Below are 22,204 nucleotides of genomic sequence, written 5' to 3'. Positions count from 1 at the left end.
TCTTCCAACAAATCCCTGAAATGTTGATGCTGCTAGCGGCTAGCCTAAAACTGCGCCCCCTGCAGGCCAAAAACCAAAAAACTTTAAAAATATAAAATACACACAAATGGGGTAGAACTTCGGACATGTAATGGGAAGGGGGTTGAACACGAGAATTCCCCCCCCCCCCGTCCTTGCTTGGAGCACCAGGCACCAATGAAGAGAGGGCACCTGTAGTACTTGCACCACGGAAGGCCAGCCCACACAGTCAGCCCACCAGCTGGTATAGTCCTCCTCTGTAGCCACGGCAATAGCCTCCCCTTTACAGCAATCATGAGTACTGGCGTACAGCACCGATAGGACCGCCGCGTCTCGAGTAGGCGGGGCCTGGAGAATATTTGTCATCACTTCCTTATTTAGCCAGCGTGTAACCAATTATGCGTCACCTTATTGCACTACCGTCTCGTCTCCATGGCGACAGAAGGAACCCGCCTTTTCCACCCCGGAAGTTGCTGCCAGTTCGTCAATATGGTGAGTTGCCGTCTTTACACTCTAAAGGGAGGAAAGACTGAAGGGTGATTATTAAGGTTTGAACTCCGCTGCCTGCGCGCAGCCTTTGCCTAGGATGCGCCCAAAGATAGGCCGCAGAGGGAGAGCTTCTGCGCCTCGCCGCCAGTGGATGGGAGGGTATTTGGGTGTGTTTGAGCGCCCTGGCTAGTGCTGCATTTTTGGTAGCAGGAGGCAGGGAAAAATGGGTATCGCTTCTTTCATGCTAATTTATGTACCTTTGCTAGCTATATGATAACCAGTAACGTGGCTCCCAGTGTCTTTTCCATGGGGAATTTCCTTTTCCACAGAGTTTGTATGGTCCCGTGGGCCTGGATTTCGAGTCGGATGAACCCCTTTCTCAGCCCTGATTTTTGTGGTTTTGCTGAAGATGTTACTAGTTCTCTGCCTAACCTTCCTTAAGGGGTGTTGTGATGTCAACACTGTAACAGTTGGCTACAAGTGTGGTAAATGTTATCCTGGAATGGTGGTACGAATTTCAGCTGTTGAGTTTTCGCCTGTTATGTAGACACTGAAAGCATAGGGTCTTGACCTCCTCAAAGGATTTAGCAAGTACCTTATATCTGCCTTGTGGTCATAAAGAAATTTGAGAATAGTTCTGGCACTGTAGTACGAGGTCACACCCCCTTCATTCAGTGTTAAGTATCCCTAAAGAATTACTGCATCATGGTTCTATATTATCTTTCAGATTTGCTAGTTGAAGGATATATTCTCATGCCATCGCAAGCAACCCCAGTTTGCCTGGACAGCCTGTTTGTAAACTATAACAAACTGAAACTTGATTTGAAATTTCAAACATCAAGAAGCCTTTAGTAGTGCTCTGCTAGTGAAGGGAGTGCACATGCTTAACAATAAACTTATGTTTGTACCAGTTACAAATAAGTGTCTTGGGACATCTGACACTGTAGTTGTTTGTCCCAGCTGTTCAACAATGGCTCGGACTTGAGCCTGGCAGGTTCTTAAATAAGTGTACAGCAACCTAACCTTTTCTTTCTGCCATTAACACTGGCATTTGTTCCATTTATTACCAAGTATTAAAAATAAGCTCATTTTGTAGAATATTATTGCAAGAATGCAAAGTTAATTAGAAATGTATAATTTGACTTAGGAAAAATGTTTTTGTTTGTGTGTTTGCAGGGGACAATCCATTTGTTTCGCAAATCACAGAGATCTCTTCTTGGCAAGTTAACACAGGAATTTAGATTAGTAGCAGCTGATCAAAGGGTGAGAGTTTTCTTCTAGAATATAATTTTCCATATTATAAATCAGTTGAATACATTTTCAGAGAAATATTAAATGTAATTTTTATAGATGCATAAAAATGTTTGTTCAGCACATTTTTAAGAATTTGAATTGAAATACAGGGGGGTGTGGCAGTTTATTCACTGAAAGATATATTCCATAAATACATGACCTTGTGCTCCATCTTTTTTCATGCCACCACCCCATTGATTACACTAGTTAGATGAATGGTCTTTTAAGTATTATTCACATGGACACCTTTCAAAAGACTGTTGTACAATGTACAGCTACAGTCCCTCCTCCTCCCTCAAGTGCCCATAACTGCAAAACTGGTCCAAAAGAAAATGCCACTATGACTGTGGAAATGGATGCTGGCTGCCTTTGTATGTTGACTGTATTGCACTATTTTCCTCATGCAATCTCAGAATGGCTATTCACATATAAGGGAATGACACTGATTTGTATTCCGGATTTTTCCTCATGAACCATTGCTTGGCCTTTTAAACCTTGTCTCATGCTACCAACTCAACCAGTCTGCTCTTTCTGTTTCTAGTCTCTGTTTCTTTCAAACCCTCCTTTCAAATCCTTTGCAAATAAATTTTAAATTCCTGTATGTATTGTCTTCTGTCTTTTTCTTCTTTTTTTCTGTGTTTGGTTTTCTTGGATATGTTATCCAGATGATTTACATTCTGTCGCTTCTGTGATCTAAACTGAACCTAGTAAGTTTAGTGCTAAAATGTCAGTACCAGTAGGATGGAAGATACAGGTATATCTAATAGTTGTGGGAGGAAAAAAATCCATAAATATAACTGGACAAACTAGATGTCTTTGTAGTTTAGTCTTTATTATTGTACCTCTGTTGCTCCATTTGAAGTATTGTATTCTTAGATATCTGATCCAGCCTTCTCTGAGTGCCACTGCAACGTCAGTCTCGCTGACCGCAACAAATACAGTTGCTATCCTGTTGCATTTTATTTGCGAGGCCTGTCTAGTTTTTATTCAGAGGACTTTTCAAAACCCAGTTTTTATTCAAAAGGGTTTCGGTAGTTGATTAGAATTTCTAGGACGAATTGTTCTGCATCTAGCTGCTGTTTGTTTATTGGTTTTGTTCTTTTAATCTTGTTTGTCGTTGATATGTTGTCTAATTTTTGCATTCTGTTTTGAACTTGTTTGACACACTTTGGTTATGCTTTCTGTGGTCAAATGGTGAGCTAACACACAAAATATTTATTCAAAATAGATCTTTCAAAATTATGTATATGTATATAAATATGTGGCAGAATCACAGATTCTGGAACCAAATGGAGGTTTATCAAACTTAATTATAATGCTTTTGCTGAATTGTTACTCTAACCATTATTCTTTACAGACCTGGAAAATATTGCTGTTTGGTGCAATAAATGTAGTATGTACTGGCTTCCTGCTTATGTGGTGCAGTTCTACAAACAGCATAGGTATGTTCAGTTCTTGCAATACACTTTTGGATAGTAAATAAATATCATCATAGTCTAAAACAAGCAGAATTTTTGGTGTCATAAGACTGATATAATAAAGTATACATTTAGAAATGTCACATGACAGCAAGCATACCTTTCTGATACAGTCATTGGCCTGAAGAATACTTGGATCAGAAAAAAATTGCCCTACATCAGCTTGAAAATGTTCTTCAGTTGTTGCTTGTTGTCCAGCAGGAGTGACTTCCTCTAACAATCCCAACATTTGCAACTACTGTGGTTGTTTTACAATCCCTGTGGAGCTCTGTTTGAAATCTGATGTTTCAGTTAAGAAAGGTTACCTTTGTAGCAAAATGTGCTTTTATAGGAAGTGGTGCATTGCTTATATATTAAAATATAAATCTATTTTTCCCTACAGCTTTAACTGCATACACCTACCTGACCATCTTTGATTTTTTCAGGTATGGTTGCTTTTAAAAATCTTGTCCTAAAATACGTATAACTTTTATTGGCTAAAATCATAGGGTATGGCATATATGAATCATGTAATGTTTATGTGAAGGTGTGATTATACATCTGTAGATCAGTGGTGGGATTCAGCCAGTTTGGTGGGATTCAGCCAGTTTGGTGGGAGTCCCAGTGGTGGAATTCAGCCGGGCGAACGGTTGTTAAAATCCACCTCTGCTCCCTTCCTCCCCCCCTCAGTGCAGGGAGAAGAGGCTAGCCGAGCTGAAGGTTCTTGGAGCCCTCTGCTCCACCACCACCACCACTCTGCCTGGCGCAGCTCTCCTGGAGCCAGCCTGCTGTTGCGGTGCCCCCCCCCCCCCCAACCTTCCTTCAGGCCGCCTCCTGCCCTCATCAGGCCCTGAAGGAAGGCTAGGGGGACGGGGTTTGCTTGGCGGGTGGGTACCGCAGTGGCCAGCAGGCCCTGGCCCCTTAACCTGGTCCTTCAGCTGGAGCCGCCTGGCAGGGACAAGCTGAGGGGCTGCCCGGCTGCCCGAGACTGCTCCTTCTTTCCCCTCTGTAGGCAGTCACAGCAGAATAGGTAGTATGGGGAAACAGGGGTAAAGGAAGAGGAGAGTGTAGGGAGACATGGAAAGAGGAGAAATTTCCCTGTGTGTTTCCCACAGGTTCCTACTTGTATAAGATATTTATGATTTACGTATATGATATGCCAGTCTTAGACATACTTTCAGTTAGACCCTTCTGCCTGATGACCTGCCAGCATTTTCACGTAGAACAGCATGGGGGATAGGAACAAATGCTATAGGGAAGAGCCGGAATCCCCCAGCACAAACCTCTTATATGTGCCCCCCCCCCCCCCCCCCCCCCCCCCCCGCTTCCAGGACTCAGTCCCCAGTCCTGTTGCTGAGAGGCAGCTCAGTAGGGTGCTATGGTTGAAGGCCACTGAAAGACCTAGCAGAACTAGTAGGGTCAAAATCCCCCAGTTGGTCGTTCACTTTTCTTCCATTTGCTGAAGGGACCCCAAAGTTAGGTGAGCAATAAATGTCTCTGTAATGTACAGAGCCCTCACTCTGATTAGCTCTGTCTATAATCACACCATTTATTCTAGTTGTAACCACCCTTTTTTGAAAGATGGATTTATTCCTTTTGTTAAATAAACAATGAATATTTTACCAGTTCTATGTAAATTTACAGCAATGGAGTGCAGTTTGTTTTGAACCTGGTTTTACAACCAAGGACTATAAGATTGGGGTACTGTTAAAACTTTATCAGGATATTCTGAAGATACATTTTGGGATGCAGTTCTTTAATCTCCCTTGTTTGAATTTACATTGGTGTTTTTCTCCTATTCAGCTTAATAACATGCTTAATAAGTTATTGGGTAATGATGAAGAAGCCCAGTCCAACCTATTCATTTGGGTAAGTTCCTATACAATATAATGTTATGTGCCCTGAAGATGTTTGAAAAATTACCTTGTTGATCCAAATAATGGTAAATGCTTTTTATTAAATGAAAGGCAGTTTATAAAGTCTTGTAGAACCAAACTTTTCAACCAAATATGAGAGGGCCAGAATTTGTGTCCAAAAATGGCAGTCTACATAAGGTTGCTTTCTAAAAAGGAACAAAAAAACCCACCTCAGAAGCCTGCTTAATGGTGACTTAATATGTCTCAGAGTGGACTGCATGAAGTTGAGAGCAGTTGAACATAAGTTAGAAAATCCTGGAAGGGAAGATTTTGATAAACGTGAGGGATTTCCAAATGGGGTTCTTTCTCTCTGAGGATGTAGTGTTGTCTCTCTGCACTACAGCTGAATTTTATCCATCCCTTGTGTACCTGGAGTGATTCCCTCTCTGCCTTCTCATTCTCTGCTGAACATAAACACAGTGAGCAAGTGAGGCTATCAAGACTCCTAGAGGACAGCAAGCTAATCATGGAGAAAGAAAAGTAAAACCACCACTCTGCCACTGCGACTGGTTGCTCTTTTTCTGGGTGGCTGTGGTGGTTGTAGTCATGCTGCACCCTGCTTGTTCTCCTAATAGCTGCATGAGTACTGAGATGAGAGGGCAGAAGCTATGGAGAAGGGAGGCGCTTGGAGATTATGGGCTCTTCACTTTCATCCCTTGCAGTTTTAAGGTGGGAACTACCTGCCAACCACAAGCTCCATGAGTAAGGGCATTGGCCATTTTCCTAAAACTTGGGGTAGGTGCCACTTGCCCAGAAGAGCCATAGGTGGCATTTGAAGGGGCCTCTATGAGTATCACTGCTGTAGGAAGTAAAATGGTTCTTGAGTATAGACAACTTGATCTTTCTTTAGCAGATATTGCTGTATTTTTGATGTGGAAAAATAATTATTTTATTTGCATTTAATAATCTGTTTTCTGATGTGGTCCAGTAATCAGAAGGTTCACCTGGAAGTAAGTCTTTCTGAATTTAGTGGGGATTTACTTCCTGATAATTGGAGTATAATTGTATTTGCAGTCTGCCCTATCACAAAGCTTCATGGTAGGTGAAAGTTAATACAGAGCAACCCATTGTGGTGTTGGGTATATATATTCAGTCATAAAACGAAGGGAATTGGCAGTTAGTGAAGGTGAGTAAAGAAAAGGAAGGGGGAGGAATAGGCAAAAAGAGTATGAAATATGAATAATTCTTTAACAATTTATTCCAGTTTAATATCCTTTTTATTATAGCCCAACTAATACCTGTTTTTGTATGTTCACACCCACTTATGAAAGGCATAGAACATTCTGTCACAACTCAAACATTCTTAGATGAATGTCAAGAGATTTCCCCTTCAGTAGAGCTTGTACACTGCTGTTCATAGCCAAGGGGGCTGTATGAAGGAAGGCAAGACGTTATTGCTTCCCATACTCCCAGTAATATTTCTATACAGATACCTTTGTTCTGACAGATTAAATGACTGTTGCTTCAAAAATCCCTAAGTAATGTTCTCAATAAGAATTGCCTAACTCCCTCACAACCCACATGTCAGAAGAGGAGGCAAGCATGGGAGAAATCTCAGTAGTTTTGTTTTTTTCTGCTGACATGCTGTAGTAGAAGTGGCATTCTAATAAGTATCAGATAGGTCTTGATTTGTATAAGTAGTGCATGCAATTTATTTAAAAAATCTTCCTGAGTGTAGTAAGGTAGCCTGGAGATAGTGGTATTCCTCAGCAAAAGTCTTGAATAGATATTACCTTGATTGCCTTAAGGTGGTCATAAAGATAACCATAAATAATCTTGGTCATGAATTAAAAAACAGGGGTTTCCAATGTCTACAAAATGTAATTGTGGAAATGCATCTGTAAAAAAAGTTTCTTTCCAACTATACAATTACTTATTGTTCTTAATTGGCCTGCAGTCTTCCTGCACTTGCATTCTTTTAAATGCATTGATTTTGTCATGCACATCTTTATAGAAGATTCTACCTTTGGTAATTTACACATGTAGTCTAAAATCTAGTCTAAAATCCGAATTTGATACATTCAGTGGTAGTTCATCATCTTCAAATGAAATCAGAATGAGTTATCTGATCATATTGGTCTTAAACGTCTTCTCTCAAATTCCAGGTTTGAGAGATTTGAAGTGCTAGCAGTATTTGCTTCCACAGTTCTGGCACAACTTGGAGCTCTTTTCATACTAAAAGAAAGGTAGGACTTCTTACTCCTCACATATGCTGATATATGAGATGATCAAATCACCTGCAGTAAAGTGGTGGTAGCTGTTTTTTTAAAAATGTTGTAACAAAATACAAATACTGAGCAATGACTTCAAGTGATGATATTTTATAACAGGCCTGACAAAGTTGCATATGTGGAATGTAGAGATGATATGACATGAACGTAATAGATGCCTTAATAGAAATATTAATTCATTGACTGTAAAGCTGTAATTCTTGTGTCTTGTAGTGCTGAACGATTTGTGGAGCAGCCCGAGATTCATACGTAAGAAAGTTTTTAATATACAGAAGTATTAAATATTACAAGAATAAAATATGGCTTTTACTTCATATTCCACTTTTTTTAAAAAAAGAAGAGGAGGTTATCTTACATTTGCATACAAATAACAATTCTGTCCAGTAAAAACGTTTTCTTGGTGTGTAACTTTTTAAAGAAAGGTTGCCTTATGTTCTGGGTCTCTGTCATTTTCCATAAATATAATACCAACTAATACAGAGTTGAGGTTACATATTACAATTTGTCGCACAGAATGATTCATACTAAATAGATACTGTGAAACTTATGACATGGAAGTCAGTGGTAAAACCCCTCTTGAATTGAATGAGAATGGGTTGCACTTGATTATATAAATTACCTTATATAACTAATTTTTCAACAAAATTTATTTTTGTAATAGTCTACACTTGATGCAGAGGAATGTGTTAAACTTCTAGGTATCTATATATATCCAATAGGGATGTGCATTCCCTACTTACAGATGCCTAAATCCTTTGATTGGGCTCCCATAGACTCTAAACAGACTTTTCTGCAAACTTGGGGGGGCTGCCCAAAATTTCAGAATAATCGGAAATATTTACATTTCTCCCAGTTAAAAATTAAAGTGTTGGCTGCAGAGCGTCTCACAGATGCCACAGGTGGGCTCCAAGGTTAGTGGTTGATCTTGGACTCATGCTGGCTTAACAATGTGGGAAGAATAGGATTCTCTCCTAGTTTTGCCGGCACACCTCTTGTGTTTATATAAATCTGTCTTTCTTGCACTAGTAATTGTCACAATAAGTTGAGCTTTCAGTTTTCTACTTCAATAAGTATTTCTGAATGTGGTGAAAAGTTAGAAAATATAGTTAAATGGGAGAAATTAACTAGTAATTTTACCTGACATGTTGGAATTCTTTTAAAATGATTGATTTGTTTACTTTTTTTAGGGGTCGATTGTTGGTTGGAACCTTCGTGGCACTCTCTTTCAACCTGTTTACAATGCTTTCTATTAGGAATAAGCCCTTTGTTTATGTTTCTGAAGGTATGGAGTACATAGGCGTAGAGAAAACAAATAATAATATTGATGAATATTGAGTTGGCTTGAATTACTTGTCAGCCATTATTTGTGGTTCTACTAACTTCCTTTCCCTCCCCTGAGTAATCCCCTGTACTTAGACTGCATTGGGGAAAACTACTGTTAGTTGTAGTGTCAAAATGCAGACCTACCAAAGTTTATAGCTTATTTGGAGACATGACTTGGGATTGTTAATTAGGTTTTGTGGTTGGTTGTTAAGCGTAGTTTGAATTAACTGAGTTGTTGCATACAAAATTTTAAAATCCCACTTTGTTTGATATGGCTGCCCCTAACAGCAGGAGGCCTGGACAGTGCTGAGCTCAAGCCTCTGTTGGGTGCATATTTAAAAGACAATGAGACAGGATTTCTGGTCGATTGTGATTAACTCAGCCATGATCATGTGTTTCTTCACACGCTTAAATTTTATTTCAGAGAGGGAGAGAAAGTAAGTTTCAGGAACATGAGGAAAATGCAGTTAAAAAAACTGGGAGAAAAATTGAGAAATATATAAAAAATTCTGGATAGACATAGCTAATCATACAGGCAGATGTAGATAAGAGAAACCTTAAGACTTGTGAATGAAATGGATGATTGACATTGCTAAGAGCAGTGTCGCAGAACAGCCCTGATGACCAGGAAGGCCCATTCTGTTTTGGCCCTCCAAGGCTAGCGGGCAGGCCTCCTGAGTGATGAACTGCTTTTCCAAGTTCGCCCAACACTTGAAAGGGCTTTCTTGTGCTTCTCCTTTAGTATAATGCCACCAGCTGGTTAATTTTGGAATTTCTTTCCAAGAGGGCCAGCACTCCCAGCTTCTCTTTTTTGCATTGCCATTTAAAGACTTCACCCATTGCATGCTTCCTCCACTGCCCAACATCTAGTTATTTCTGGGACAGCTTACTGCACTTTTGCTCTCCTGGGGAGATAGTGATCTAGCAACCACCTTTTAGATATTGTGTTCAGTTGGTGGAGATCTGTGTGGTTCTGAGAGCAACTCTACCAGCATTTCGAATCCCACATCCAAGTGTCTTGTTACTCTCTAAGGTGGGGATTTCATTGTCTTCATCTGGGAGAGCCAATTGCATTTATAAAAGTTGGATGGCTGAGTACTTGTCAGAGCTGTTGACAGGTTTCAGTCAACTTAGAAGCAATCAACTTTCCTCTCCCAGCAGGGAAAAAATTCAGAAGCAAATGTGGGGGTTTTCCAAGCTCTAGGACTTGAAATATTGCAATGGAGCCTTAAAGTAAAAGACATTTCTCCACAAGCAACCTTGTGAATCTCTGAGGAAACTTGGCTTCAGCTTCCCCACCCCTTTGAAAAGGGCAATAGCAGGAGGCCTGAACATGTAGGGATCAAGGGAAGTGCAAGGGCATTTAGGAAAGCTGCAGAAGATTCTGCTTTCAGTAAGGAAAGGACACAGTTAGTAGCAAAAACTGTGTTTTGTTATGTTCATCTGATAGTCCAACTTTGGTTTATTCAGTGAACTGCAAGCACAGTAAGCAGAGTGAAAAGAACAATAAAGCTGGTTTGGTGCTCTAGCCAAATGGGCTGATTTGATGCAGGATTATGTAAATGTGCCTAGAGTATAAGATTGTACTTGCAGTTTATTAGAGTGATTACTGTAATGAAAGCTGCCCCCTGGAGTGGTGGCCTTACAGCTTTATGTGACAGGGAACAAATTTTGAAATTTGTGTTGAGCCGTGTAATGTGCCTTGTCATGGATTTGCAGTGAGATCAGGTTGATTATAATCATTAAGTATAAAACATGAGGTCTTGTAATAACTAATATTATTTTTTTGTGTAGCTGCAAGTACAAGCTGGCTTCAGGAACATGTTGCAGATCTCAGTAGGAGGTAAGATACAAAGTGACACAATATATGTACATGGTAAGGATCAACTACAAATAGCATTTAGGCAAAACCAAGCTCCCTAATTGCCAAGCTGCTGATGGAGGGAAAAGTGCTGTCTCTATTAACCTTGCAGGATTATCTCTGTCCTGTTCTTCCCTTTTCCCCATTGCATATTAAAGTAAAATTAGTTACTGAACTGGGGGGAGTATTTAAAAGATACAATGATGTAGTTTTATTGGAATCTGCATGCTGTAGCCTTGAGTAATGGCTTGGAAAAACTGTGCATAAATAAATTTTATTTATTTATTTATTTATTGTTTCGATTTATAAACCGCCCCATCCCCTGGGGGCTCTGTACAAGGAGCTTATTTGTACAAGGAGCTTATTTTTTTGTATGTTTTTCTGTACATAGGAATGAGCTGTGCTGTTTTTTTATAATGAACTGTATTTATTTTTGAGCAGTAAATCCATATTTTTCTTCTTTTCTTTTAGTTTATGTGGCATCATTCCTGGATTGAGCAGCATCTTCCTTCCACGAATGAATCCATTCGTCTTAATTGACCTTGCAGGCGCTTTAGCTCTTTGTATTACCTATATGCTAATTGAAATTAAGTACGTACAGTTACTTTCAAGAACAGCATTAATTTATAGATATTGAAAACCTGGTGTGCCCTCTAATACTGCATTTCTTTGTTTCAGTAATTATTTTGCCGTTGACACTGCATCTGCAGTAGCTATTGCCTTGATGACATTTGGTACCATGTATCCCATGAGTGTGTACAGTGGAAAGGTATTACTGCAGGTGAGATACTGTAATGAGGACTGGCATTTCATTTTAATTGAACAAATGTACTAAGAGAAGAAGAAGATGTATACCCAACCTTTCTCTCCTTAAGGAGACTTGGGGCTTACAAGCTCCTTTCCCTTCCTCTCCCCACAACAGACACCTTGTGAGGTGGGTAGGGCTGAGAGAGTTCCCAAACAACTGTGACTAGCCCAAGGTCACCCAGCAGGAATGTAGAAGTGCAGATACACATCTGGGGGGGGGGGGAAACTAATTTTCCTCTGTTCTGTTATTTCTTTTTTTTCCTTCCCTGAAACCCTCAAGGCTTCTTCCTCTATCTCCTCCTCCATATTCAATTTGCCCTCTGTTCCTATCCCTGGCAGCCTTTCCCAGGGAAATTCTGGCAGAGTTGCCTGTTGGCAGACCAAATACATGGTGGGGAACTCACAATAACTTGTGAGAGGTGCCTCAATTTCATTGGTATCACCTTCCTAGCATTGTTTCCTCATTCCTTCTTGCTGGCAGCCACCTTTTCCTGCTTCCTTCTCTTCTTCCCACCAATCAACCTAATTTTTTTCTGCTCCACATTTATTTATTTTTATTTATCTTCAGCTGTATTTATTATTTTTACTTCATTTTTCCCTTCCTTTCTCCACAGTGTGAACCCAAAGCAGTTTACATAATTATTTAATTTTTCTTCATAATAATCCTAGAAGGTAGGCTGAGCGTGAGTGACTGGCCAGAGGTAACTCAGCAAAATTTCATGGTAGAGTCGAGATTTGAACCTGAATTTTCTAGATCCTAAACGGACACTGTAATCACTGTCCAAAAAAACCTAGTGCAACATACAGAGTAGAAAAGGAAATGAACGTGCTGCACTATGAACTGCCACAAATGTTAATAAATGTGTATTTATTAAGGTGAGCAATGAATGAACACCTGAAACCACCAACCCCTGTGAAAAAGGAAACTTAAAGTGTTCTATAAACAATAAACTCTACAATCTTACGCTAATATAATTTAAACAAATACAAGTCCTATATAATGTCTATGAAGCTTCTACTATACAAATTATAAAAACAAACATGAATGTAAATGTACACATGAATCCAACAGTCCCAAAAGGCTGTAATTAAGAATTGTCTGATGTTCTATTGTCAATATCCTCCTTAGACGCAGTATCGGGCCACTTCGTATAGTTCTTAAAGTGGTACACCCAAAGTCTCTGTACTTTCTTGAGACTAAGTGGACTGTAGTAATAGTATTTATATCAGCAAAATGATTCTCCAGACGTAATGCGCAGCTTTCTATGAGGAAACATGCAGATTCGGTGTGAAAACTCTGACATTGAAAACAATGAATCTAATACTGGTTATTTGTCGCACTGTTCAAGGATAACTCACATGTTTTTAAATCAGATTCTTAAAATACAACATTGTGTAATCATTGGCTGGAATAAATACAATTTCTGACATGTCTTGGTTCTATTGCCCCCCACTGAAACGGAAACTAAGCTGCCTTTTCCATCCTGGTAGGGCCCTGATTCCATCCTGGGCCCTGCCTCTCCTCCCTTCTCCTTCGGCCTTTAGACCGGGCGCCTGTGTGTGTGTTTTTACACAACCTTGTTGTTCAATCTGTATTTATTGTTTTAATTGCTGCTGAATTTTAATGAGTTAGATTTTATGTTATATTGATTTACTGTTCTGGAAACAGTCATGTTGTGAGCCGCCTCGAGCCCTTCGGGGATGAGGCGGCCTATAAATTTAATACATACATACATACATACATACATACATACATACATACATACATACATACATACATACATACATACATACATACATACATACATACATACATACAGAATGATCATTGAACAAACTAATCACTCCTCACCAGTCGTGGTTTAGTGTTTAAAATCATCACAAATCAAATTATGAACAATATCCTGTAATTGCCCTCAGAATGAGAAGCCATTGATTTCTTTTATCATCTATATTGTTGATGTTTCAAGTTGGTCAGCAGATAAAAATGAGCGTTCGAAGTGGAAAAGGATTAGCAGGAAGACAGGAGTGCTGGCTTTTTAAGATTTTGCTTGAAGGTTCAGTAACAAGTTTAGTATTGTGCTATAATTTCCTTTTCTCAACACTTACTAGGTCACAGTAACCATCAGTGTCCTGTGACAAGACAATGCAACCGTTAAAAAGTATTATTTTGTTTTTCCAGACAACACCACCTCATGTGATTGGACAGCTAGATAAACTTTTAAGAGAGGTAAGTTAGTATGGAATATTATGCTTGTTCATAGGGGACAGGGAATTGTGACTTCTGGAGACAGTTTCTTGGACCCAATGGGGTGCTGTACCACTGGACTTCCTGACATTATGGTACTGGAACCTGAGGTACTGGAACCTGGTACTAGAGAGAGGAGCTAAAACTGGCCACTGTGTTCTGGAACCTGCCTTGTGGGGAAGAGAGCAGAAAGATTAAAAGGTTACATGGAGACCAGTCACTCCTTCACAGGTCTTCCAGATACATATTCTGCTTTATTTTCACTGCTTCAGTTTTCAATATGTTGTTTCTAGTTTCAACTGGGTAAAATTGGGGGTTTGCAAATGGGATGCAATTAATCAAGATCCAGCCCCAAGATACCCCAGTTGTAATGTCAGAAGGGTGATGAATCCCAGATATCTCCAAGTTTTGAATCTGAACAACTAGGGCACATCTGTTCCTTTACTGGTGGCATCACAACATCTGCAACTGTACTCTGCCTTCAGTTTCTCTTTCTCCAATGTTTGCAATTTTAGAAAGAAGCTGACTCAGATACCCAGCATGTTCTAGGAAGTTGTCTAGTACAAGCCCCACTGAAATAAACAAGAACTGTGAGAGATCATGCAGTTCATTCCTTTCGGCCTGCTCCAGAGAGCTTTGTATCAGATTGTACATCTCATGTCTGATATACTAGGACTATCCGAAAAAAGTAAATGGGGATTAATTGCATTTTGGATTGTTTATTAACAGTACTATGTACCATTAAATAAAAATTTATTAAAAATACTATGTACCATTTATATGTTGACGTAGGTTTCCACTTTAGACGGCGTCTTAGAGGTTCGAAATGAACATTTCTGGACATTGGGCTTTGGTACTCTGGTATGCATTTTTATTTTCCTTCTCATAATTTTTCCAGAACTCAGAGCAGCTTACAGCATAGACAGGAAAACAGATGAACTAAAATTCTATTTGCAGAGCAAATGGCCATAAATATAAAGGCAGACAAAACTGGGTTGCAGTGTAGATCCAAAGACTAAAATCTCAGTGGAAATGCATTGTGCATAATATACTTAATAGACTTAATATCACTGCAAACACATTAATTTCAGTTCACTGCATCCAGCAAATAAAAACAACTCTGATAAAAGCTACTGTGAGACATTTGGCCTTATATGCATATATTGGTATCCTGTGCATGTGGTGACTGCTTCCTCTTGACAGGCTGGTGCATTCTGAAACCAGTTGAATTGTCTTCAAGGGCAGCCTCATATGGCACATATTACAGTAAACTAGTCTAGAAGTTAGAGCAGTACAAATCAGTGTGTCTGGACTAAACAAGTCCAGAGGGGCTGAACATTTATCAAGATGATGACTGTGAAAGAAAGTGCTTTTATCAGCTTCTCCAACCTCATTCTCCATTTCTTCGTCTGATCTGCTAGAGACAGCTGGGGCACCTCTGAAATTGGCAGAACAATCCAATCCAGAATAACTTCCCCAAGCAACATCATCAGTGTTGCTTCCTATTTTAAATGCAGTAGCTTCACAAATCCCAATAGCTTCTCAGGTAGGCTGAACTTGTATCAGGATTTTAAGAAAAAAGTACTGATATATTACCCAAGTCTAATAATCTTCATGTGACAGAGTTCATTTTTAATTTGCTTTCCAGGCTGGATCAGTACATGTGAGAATTCGAAGAGATGCTAATGAACAAATGGTACTTGCTCATGTGACCAATCGGTTGTGCACACTGGTGTCCACTTTAACTGTTCAAATTTTCAAAGATGACTGGATCAGGCCTACTTTGGCCTCTGGACCTGTTGCCAACAATATGCTGAACCTTTCAGACCATCACATCATTCCAATGCCTCCTTTAAAAACTGCAGAAAACTCTAATCCTGCTACATCTACTCCAGCTAAACCAAGCCCACCTCCAGAATTCTCTTTTAACACACCGGGAAAAAATATGAACCCAGTCATTCTTTTGAACACTCAGACTCGACCTTATGGTTTAGGCTTCAACCGTGGAACTGTACCTTATAGCAGCACATTTACTCAAGGATTTGGAATGCCAGGAATGGGAACAACCCAGGGATTCAGGACTGGTTTTATAAATGCTCCATACAGATATGGGACTGGCACCCGAGATCAGTCCAAACCCTAGTGAACTTTTCCCATATTTATGTAAAAAAAATTTCACTTATTTGATTCCTCACCTTTTACAAGACCATTCGAATTTTCCAGGTGACAGGGATCAACTGTTTCCAACAATCATGAAGATGTGTTCATGTTTTCGTTTAATCTTAAGCAGTTTCTGCTTTCAAGAACTGCAATACCCTCACTTTTATAAATAAAGAGCTGAATTATATTCTTATTTTCCCCTAAGTGTTACAGCATAATGTGGAGATCCAGAAAAGAACAAATTTTTTCTTATTCTGATCATTAGGGAGTGTTATCTGTGGAAATAATATTCTTTATTATCTGTCTAGAACTTCAGTACCTCTGATGCAATCATGAACATTTTAAAAGTCAAATTTTCCTTTGCTGGAGAAGCATTTCCTATACAAATACCTACTGGATGTCAAACAGACTCCTGACATCCATTTTTGACATGAAGAGATGGTTTTATTTATATTAGTTAGGTTTACAAGACTTGTCTTGATTCTTTTATGGTTGTAAGTACAGCAGATTCATTTTTATATTCATATTTTTTGCTGGTCAATATGCTGGAAAATAAAGTATTAAACTTGGAGAACTGCTTTGAAACCTATTAATCCTCTTTGAAGAGTTAAGAGGAAGTGCATTTGTATGATGAATGGGTGTTTTGATTAGCCCCCTGCAATCAAGATGTTTGGAAAAACTTCTTTTCAAGTAATAGAAATGGTATATGTTGGTAATATGGAAGAGGCTCATATAGAAGAGAAGAAGAAGAGTTTGGATTTATATCCCCCCTTTCTCTCCTGCAGGAGACTCAAAGAGGCTTACAATCTCCTTTCCCTTCCCCCCTCACAACAAACACCCTGTGAGGTAGGTGGGGCTGAGAGAGCTCTGAGAAGCTGTGACTAGCCCAAAGTCACTCAGCTGGCGTGTGTGGGAGGGTACAGGCTAATCTGAATTCCCCAGATAAGCCTCCACAGCTCAGGCGGCAGAGCTGGGAATCAAACCCGTTCTTCCAGATTAGATACACGAGCTCTTAACCTCCTACGCCACTGCTGCTCCAGGATGCCTAACCTATGTCTAAAGCAACAATGTATCCCTCTCGCTTTTCCAGCAAGTGAGGTACATCTTAAATGTTTGTGATGCTCTTCTTTGTCTAGTTGGAAGATTCCTTTCTTTGTGGTCTTACTCTTACTGACTTAGTACATGATGGGGAAAACCACTGAAGGTAGTAATTGACAGCCAGCATCAACTTTCACAACATGGAAAACCTGAGTGTCCAGTTCTTCTCCCAGAGTGTAACACTAACAGCATTCCTGAAATCTCACTGGTGTCATCTTCCACATTGTTTCCAAGAGCGAAGACAGCAAGTTACACAGTCTTTCTCATGTTGGTGATTCAAAGTAAATTCCTTACTTTCTCTGCAAGGAGGACATGGGTCCACATTCCTCCCTAACCCCACCCCATACATTAGTGAATTGTTGACCTTCCTCTACTTCTTCAGATACATCAATTTAGTGGAAAACTGATGCAGGGTTCTCTGAAGCAGGGGAGTCGTACCAGAATGTATGCAGGATCTTTTTGGCCCTTTGCTATAGTTTAGGTGCAGTCATTTTGCTATATCCTTCTGTTTTCACTCAGTGAGATTTTATAGAAGTAAATACTTAAGGAATTCAGCATGGACTACATTGAAAAAATACATTCATTGTGGCTGGTGAATAGTTCTTGAACTGGAAAGGTATTCTCTGAGGCTAATAGAAGTTGATCTTGTAAAAGCCATTCTCCTATTCACTGTGTATATATTGATCATGTAGGCCACCATCAGCTCTATGAAACTGTAAATATGGGAATAAATGAATGGGCTCTGTCTAATTTAACATAACTTCTTGTATGGTGATAAGCAACTTGCCTTTTCAAATGTACAAATACAGTATGGTGCTCGGTTGTAGAGGCTGTATCAAGAATTGAAATGGTTGCATTCATTACAATTAATGACCAGTGTCTGCCTGCAAAGGTGCTAATTTTTCTTGGAAAACATTTGTATTCTGTTTAATGAAGCATTGCAGTCAAATAATGTTAATAATATCTGTGGGGACCTATACACTTTTATTATCTTCTGATTTTTCCATTAGGTTTAAGATTTCTTTTAAATGTACTATTTTGGTTCAAATGTGTTTAAGATTTCGGTGTTCCAGAGAAGTTCTTGCATTAAGAAGAAAGTTTCAATGTTCTTCCTATTAGGAACATCAGTTTTCTTCCCCCCTGAAGTTGATCAGGCACTTCTATAAGAGAACTAAAAGCTTGGAAGAGTATTTTGAATTACTACTTTTTGTTTTCTGCACTATATTCTATGTAGAAAATCACATTTATGTTGCCTATTTTTTCTTAAGAGGTGATAAACAGATGTTTCACTGATTGTACAGTGAATGATTAATATATTTGAGGAATCCATTGCATTAATGGAGTGATTGATATTAACACCAAGAATTAAAATTAGTTCATTGGAACTCAGAAGGAATTGCATACTTACATGTCTTAGTTTTGAATTGGTTAATCAGCTTATCACTTAGTAATGCTTGATCTGAAGCTTGAAGCTATTCATTCAAGATGGTGCCCTATGTAAATATTACTGACTGTCCAGAACGGAAGAGTATTAAAAACCATGTATTTAGGGATGTCTTAAGAATGTTAAAGTGTAGGGAATTGATTAATTCAGATTGAGGGTAGCTACTGAAATGTCACTCCTTATCTGTACTAAAAGTCAGTGTTGTAAGCATACAGGGATGTGTACTTCTATGAACAATGTTTGTCACAGATATCTTAGAACTCAAATGTATGAACTGCTTTATGGTCACACTGCTCATATGCTTGTATACCATGGTTTAAATTTAACCTTTGTTTTCTGTTAATGGGAGATTTCTGCTAGTAGAGGGAGTATGTGTCGATCTGTGATTCTTTCCTTCCACTACAGACTCTTATATTGCACTCTGCTCTGTCCCGGGGGCCGTGTGTTTGGAGGTGTGATGGATGTAGCAGAAGTAAGGCAAGAAAGTTCTGGTCCTGCTACTTTAGGAATATGTTCCTATTCAGCAGCTGTCATGGGTGCTAGACAGAAGGAAACAGAAAATAAGTGAAAAGATGAATCAAAATTCAACATCTTGTGGGAAAGCTGTGGTGGTTGGTGGAAAAGAGGACTAAAAGGAAATTAACCAAACCATCATTTGTGCTGCTACCAGTAAAGGTAAAGTTTCCCCTTCAGTCATATTGTACCCTGGGATACCACTGCAACCAGTGATTTTATAGGCAAACCGCTTTTTTTGGGTAGTTTGCCATTGTTTTCCCCGGCTATTCTTTACCCCCTAGCTATGAGCTAGGTACTCATTTACCAACCAAGAAATGGATGGATGGCTGAGTTGCCCATGAGCCAGCTGCCAGGATATCTGACCCACAGGGGGCTCGAACTCCTGACCGTGTGAGTGGCAGTGCAAGCACTTAACCACTATGCCACGTGGCTCGGTCCAGTTTGCAGCTGCTACCAGTACAGTGGGCTGATAAAACTAATCACATCAGTGTGTATTATATACTAATATGATATGAAAACTACAGACTCAAAATGCAGCGCAAACGTTATAGTGAATTCATAGGATCAATGGTATTGAGTTCAGGTTATCACAACAAGATTATTACCTTCAAATTTACTGACAGTTAATGTGGCGGTACAGTTAGGGTGGCCCCTTTTCTCTGATAAATTATCTTTGAACTATTCAAGGCATCATGCACTAACTTCATCTATGACAGTGGTGGTGAACCAAAGGTTCGCCACCACAGATCTATGACATAATTTAATGTGTGTCATTTTTCTAATGTGCAGGTTGTAATCCAAGTTCAGTGGTCCTTTTAAAGAGAACCCTGTGTAGACTGTGTGTTTGGAACTGATGCTTTGCTTCAGGGTGATACATTGGACATGAACACTATAACTCTAGCTACAGACCAGGCCAAGAGATTCAATGGGGCAGAAGCATTTTGCAGGAAATAAACTACAAGCATAGCATTTGCTGTAGAAGTAGCTATGCAGGTGTGACCTTAGTGCACTCTCATGTCAGTGTGCTAAGATTTCTCCTCTCTGGATTTTTAAAAAAGAAAATAGTGTCTTTGTAACAGCAATATAGTCAAATTGTTAAACGTAGCGGCTAGAGCAAATTAAGACCTATTTCTTATTCATTTTATTATATTTATATGCTGCCTTTCCTGTTGAGAGCTCAGGGCAGCTTCCAATATGTAAAATACAATCAAGACATAAAACCCTGAATAACAATAGTGAAAACCCAGATGGTGAATAAGATCGGATTCCAGTACAATAACACAAGTAACCCTGCTAATATCAACAATAGAAAGAGACCATTTGGATAGTACAAACATAGCTGTCTCAATCATAAGCCTGGTGGAACAGCTCCATCTTACAGGCCCTATGGAATGTGATCAGGTCCCACAGGGCCTGAGTCTCACTAGACTGGGCATTCCACCAGATAGGGACCAGGACTGAAGATGCCCTGTTCTGGTTCAGGTCGGCTGGACATCTTTTGGGCCAGGGACCATCAGTAGATTGTTATTTGCTGGTCACAGCATCCATCAGGGGACTTACTGGGAGATTTGCTCCCACAGATACAATGGCCCCAGACAGTTTAGGGCTTTGAAGATCAACACCAGTATCTTGAACTTGTTTCAGTCCACCTGGGACTAACCACTTCCTCCTACAAGGCCTGGTGTTATCTGTGGTCTTCACAAATGTAAATTGCATCTTGGCCTCAATCATTAAGGCTGTTGCTATGGACGTGCCTCTGCAGGCTAGCAAGGTCAGAGCAAACAGTTTGGATTGAATTAAAAGCTTCTGGGTATTAATATCAAGAAATCCTTAAAAGAAAACATTCTAAAACGTTCTAAAATAATTAAGCAGGACCATGCGCTACATTACAATTAAAGAAAATTGAAACTAAGGTTGAAACCCTGTCACAAGTTCAGTTAAAATTTAAAGAGACTCAAGACAATTATCAAAGTAAAATTGTCAGGAACAGACCTGTGACAAAAATAGTGGATATGCAAAGAGAATATGACAAACTGACAGGCCATGTTGCAGTACTAGAATTACATCAAAAAGAAACTATTTTGAGATTTAGAGGGGTCCCTATGAAGGACAATGAAGACATCAAGCAGAAAATGATTCGGAATTTGGCAAAATACTTAGATGTGGATGATGAATTATTGGAAGAAGATGTGGTGAAAATAGTAAAGACTAATCTGAAAGCTTCAGAAGATGGGAAAAAGGTGAGAGACATACTGATCTTTTTTTCTCGGGAAAAAAATTAGAGACAAAATTCTTCAGGCCAATTTACTGGTGGTCCCTGGCCCTTCAGTGATGCGGCTGGCCTCCACATGGACCAGGACCTTTACGGCCTGGTGGAACGCTCTTCCTCCAGCTGTCCGGGCCCTGCGGGACCTTGAGGAGTTCTGCAGGGCCTGTAAGACGGAGCTGTTCCACCGGGCCTTTGGAGGAACCAGCCGCTAATGGTGCCCCCTTCCTTTGGCCCTTGACAACTGGGTTACCTGTCATCTAATGAGACTCGCCATGCCTCCCTTTCTGAGGTGGGAGGGATTTTTTATTACTGGAATGCTGGACGCCACTTTAATTTGCTGAGCTTTTTATATAATTGGAACAGGAACTGAAAATTTTTTATCGCTGCTTTAAATGGTTACTTATTTTATATTGTACTTTTATATGTTGTACACCGCCCAGAGCACTTCGGGGATGGGGCGGTATAAAAGTCTAATAAAATAAATAAATAAATAAATTCTGAGATTTCAAAATTTGGATTATTTTGTGAAAATATGGAACCCTGTAAGTAATTATTTAAAAGACAAGAGTGAGTATGTTAACTTACTAAGAACTCTTCAATTATAATTAATAATGAGGTGTGATATTTATTTAAAACACTTGTCAGAAAGAATTTAGATAATATAAAGGTCAATTAAGATTTTATATTTGATATATTTAATCTCTAGTGCAAGTTTACAGATATATATTTGTTAAGAATGATAGCATAACTGAATGTATTAAACTTGGGTTTTTATGTTTATTGTTATAACTGATAAAATAAATAATTTAATAATAATTAAAAACAGTAGCTAAGTTAGGACAAGTAGGGCACCAATAATTTCACTTGGCACAGATGATAAAAAGTCCAGTAAGCCAGGTGCGTGACGTGAGCCATTGATAGGGCCTCAGGTATCACACCAAGACTCTTGATGCTAACTTCATACCACCAAAGGTTGGTAATAGCAAACTCCACCCACTTCTCCTTGGCTCAGCCATGGTGTTACCCAGGATGGAGACACAGTCTGTCAATAATGTGGGGAAAATTAGCTCAGAG

At 39.4% G+C, this 22,204-nt stretch overlaps 1 protein-coding gene across 2 annotated transcripts; it reads left to right on the top strand.

Moving 5' to 3' along the window:
- Positions 1-395: 395 nt before the first annotated feature.
- SLC30A6 (solute carrier family 30 member 6) lies at positions 396-16,374 on the top strand. Of its 2 annotated transcripts, none has more exons than XM_048484604.1 (14): positions 396-510; positions 1,684-1,770; positions 3,158-3,242; positions 3,661-3,703; positions 5,061-5,126; positions 7,279-7,359; positions 7,618-7,653; positions 8,592-8,686; positions 10,522-10,570; positions 11,060-11,179; positions 11,267-11,369; positions 13,578-13,625; positions 14,436-14,504; positions 15,292-16,374. In XM_048484604.1, exons 1-14 carry the CDS (start codon positions 451-453, stop codon positions 15,784-15,786), a joined length of 1,437 nt encoding a protein of 478 aa, XP_048340561.1. In that variant the 5' UTR covers positions 396-450; the 3' UTR covers positions 15,787-16,374. The 2 variants fall into 2 exon arrangements, with proteins under 2 accessions (XP_048340561.1, XP_048340568.1); XM_048484611.1 differs by lacking the exon at positions 396-510 and adding an exon at positions 530-554.
- Positions 16,375-22,204: the final 5,830 nt, after the last annotated feature.

Source organism: Sphaerodactylus townsendi, linkage group LG01, assembly GCF_021028975.2.
Source record: "Sphaerodactylus townsendi isolate TG3544 linkage group LG01, MPM_Stown_v2.3, whole genome shotgun sequence".
Lineage (NCBI taxonomy): Eukaryota > Metazoa > Chordata > Lepidosauria > Squamata > Sphaerodactylidae > Sphaerodactylus > Sphaerodactylus townsendi.
Note: the sequence above shows the minus strand (reverse complement) of the source record. Positions and strands in the feature narration are given on the sequence as shown.

Bases quoted from the DNA above. Each gene is read 5' to 3' on its own strand.
- SLC30A6 (XM_048484604.1), top strand. From the start codon at position 451: ATGGCGACAGAAGGAACCCGCCTTTTCCACCCCGGAAGTTGCTGCCAG. The intron at 1,771-3,157 runs GTGAGAGTTTTC...TATTCTTTACAG, and splicing joins TAGTAGCAGCTGATCAAAGG to ACCTGGAAAATATTGCTGTT. The intron at 13,626-14,435 runs GTAAGTTAGTAT...ATGTTGACGTAG, and splicing joins TAGATAAACTTTTAAGAGAG to GTTTCCACTTTAGACGGCGT.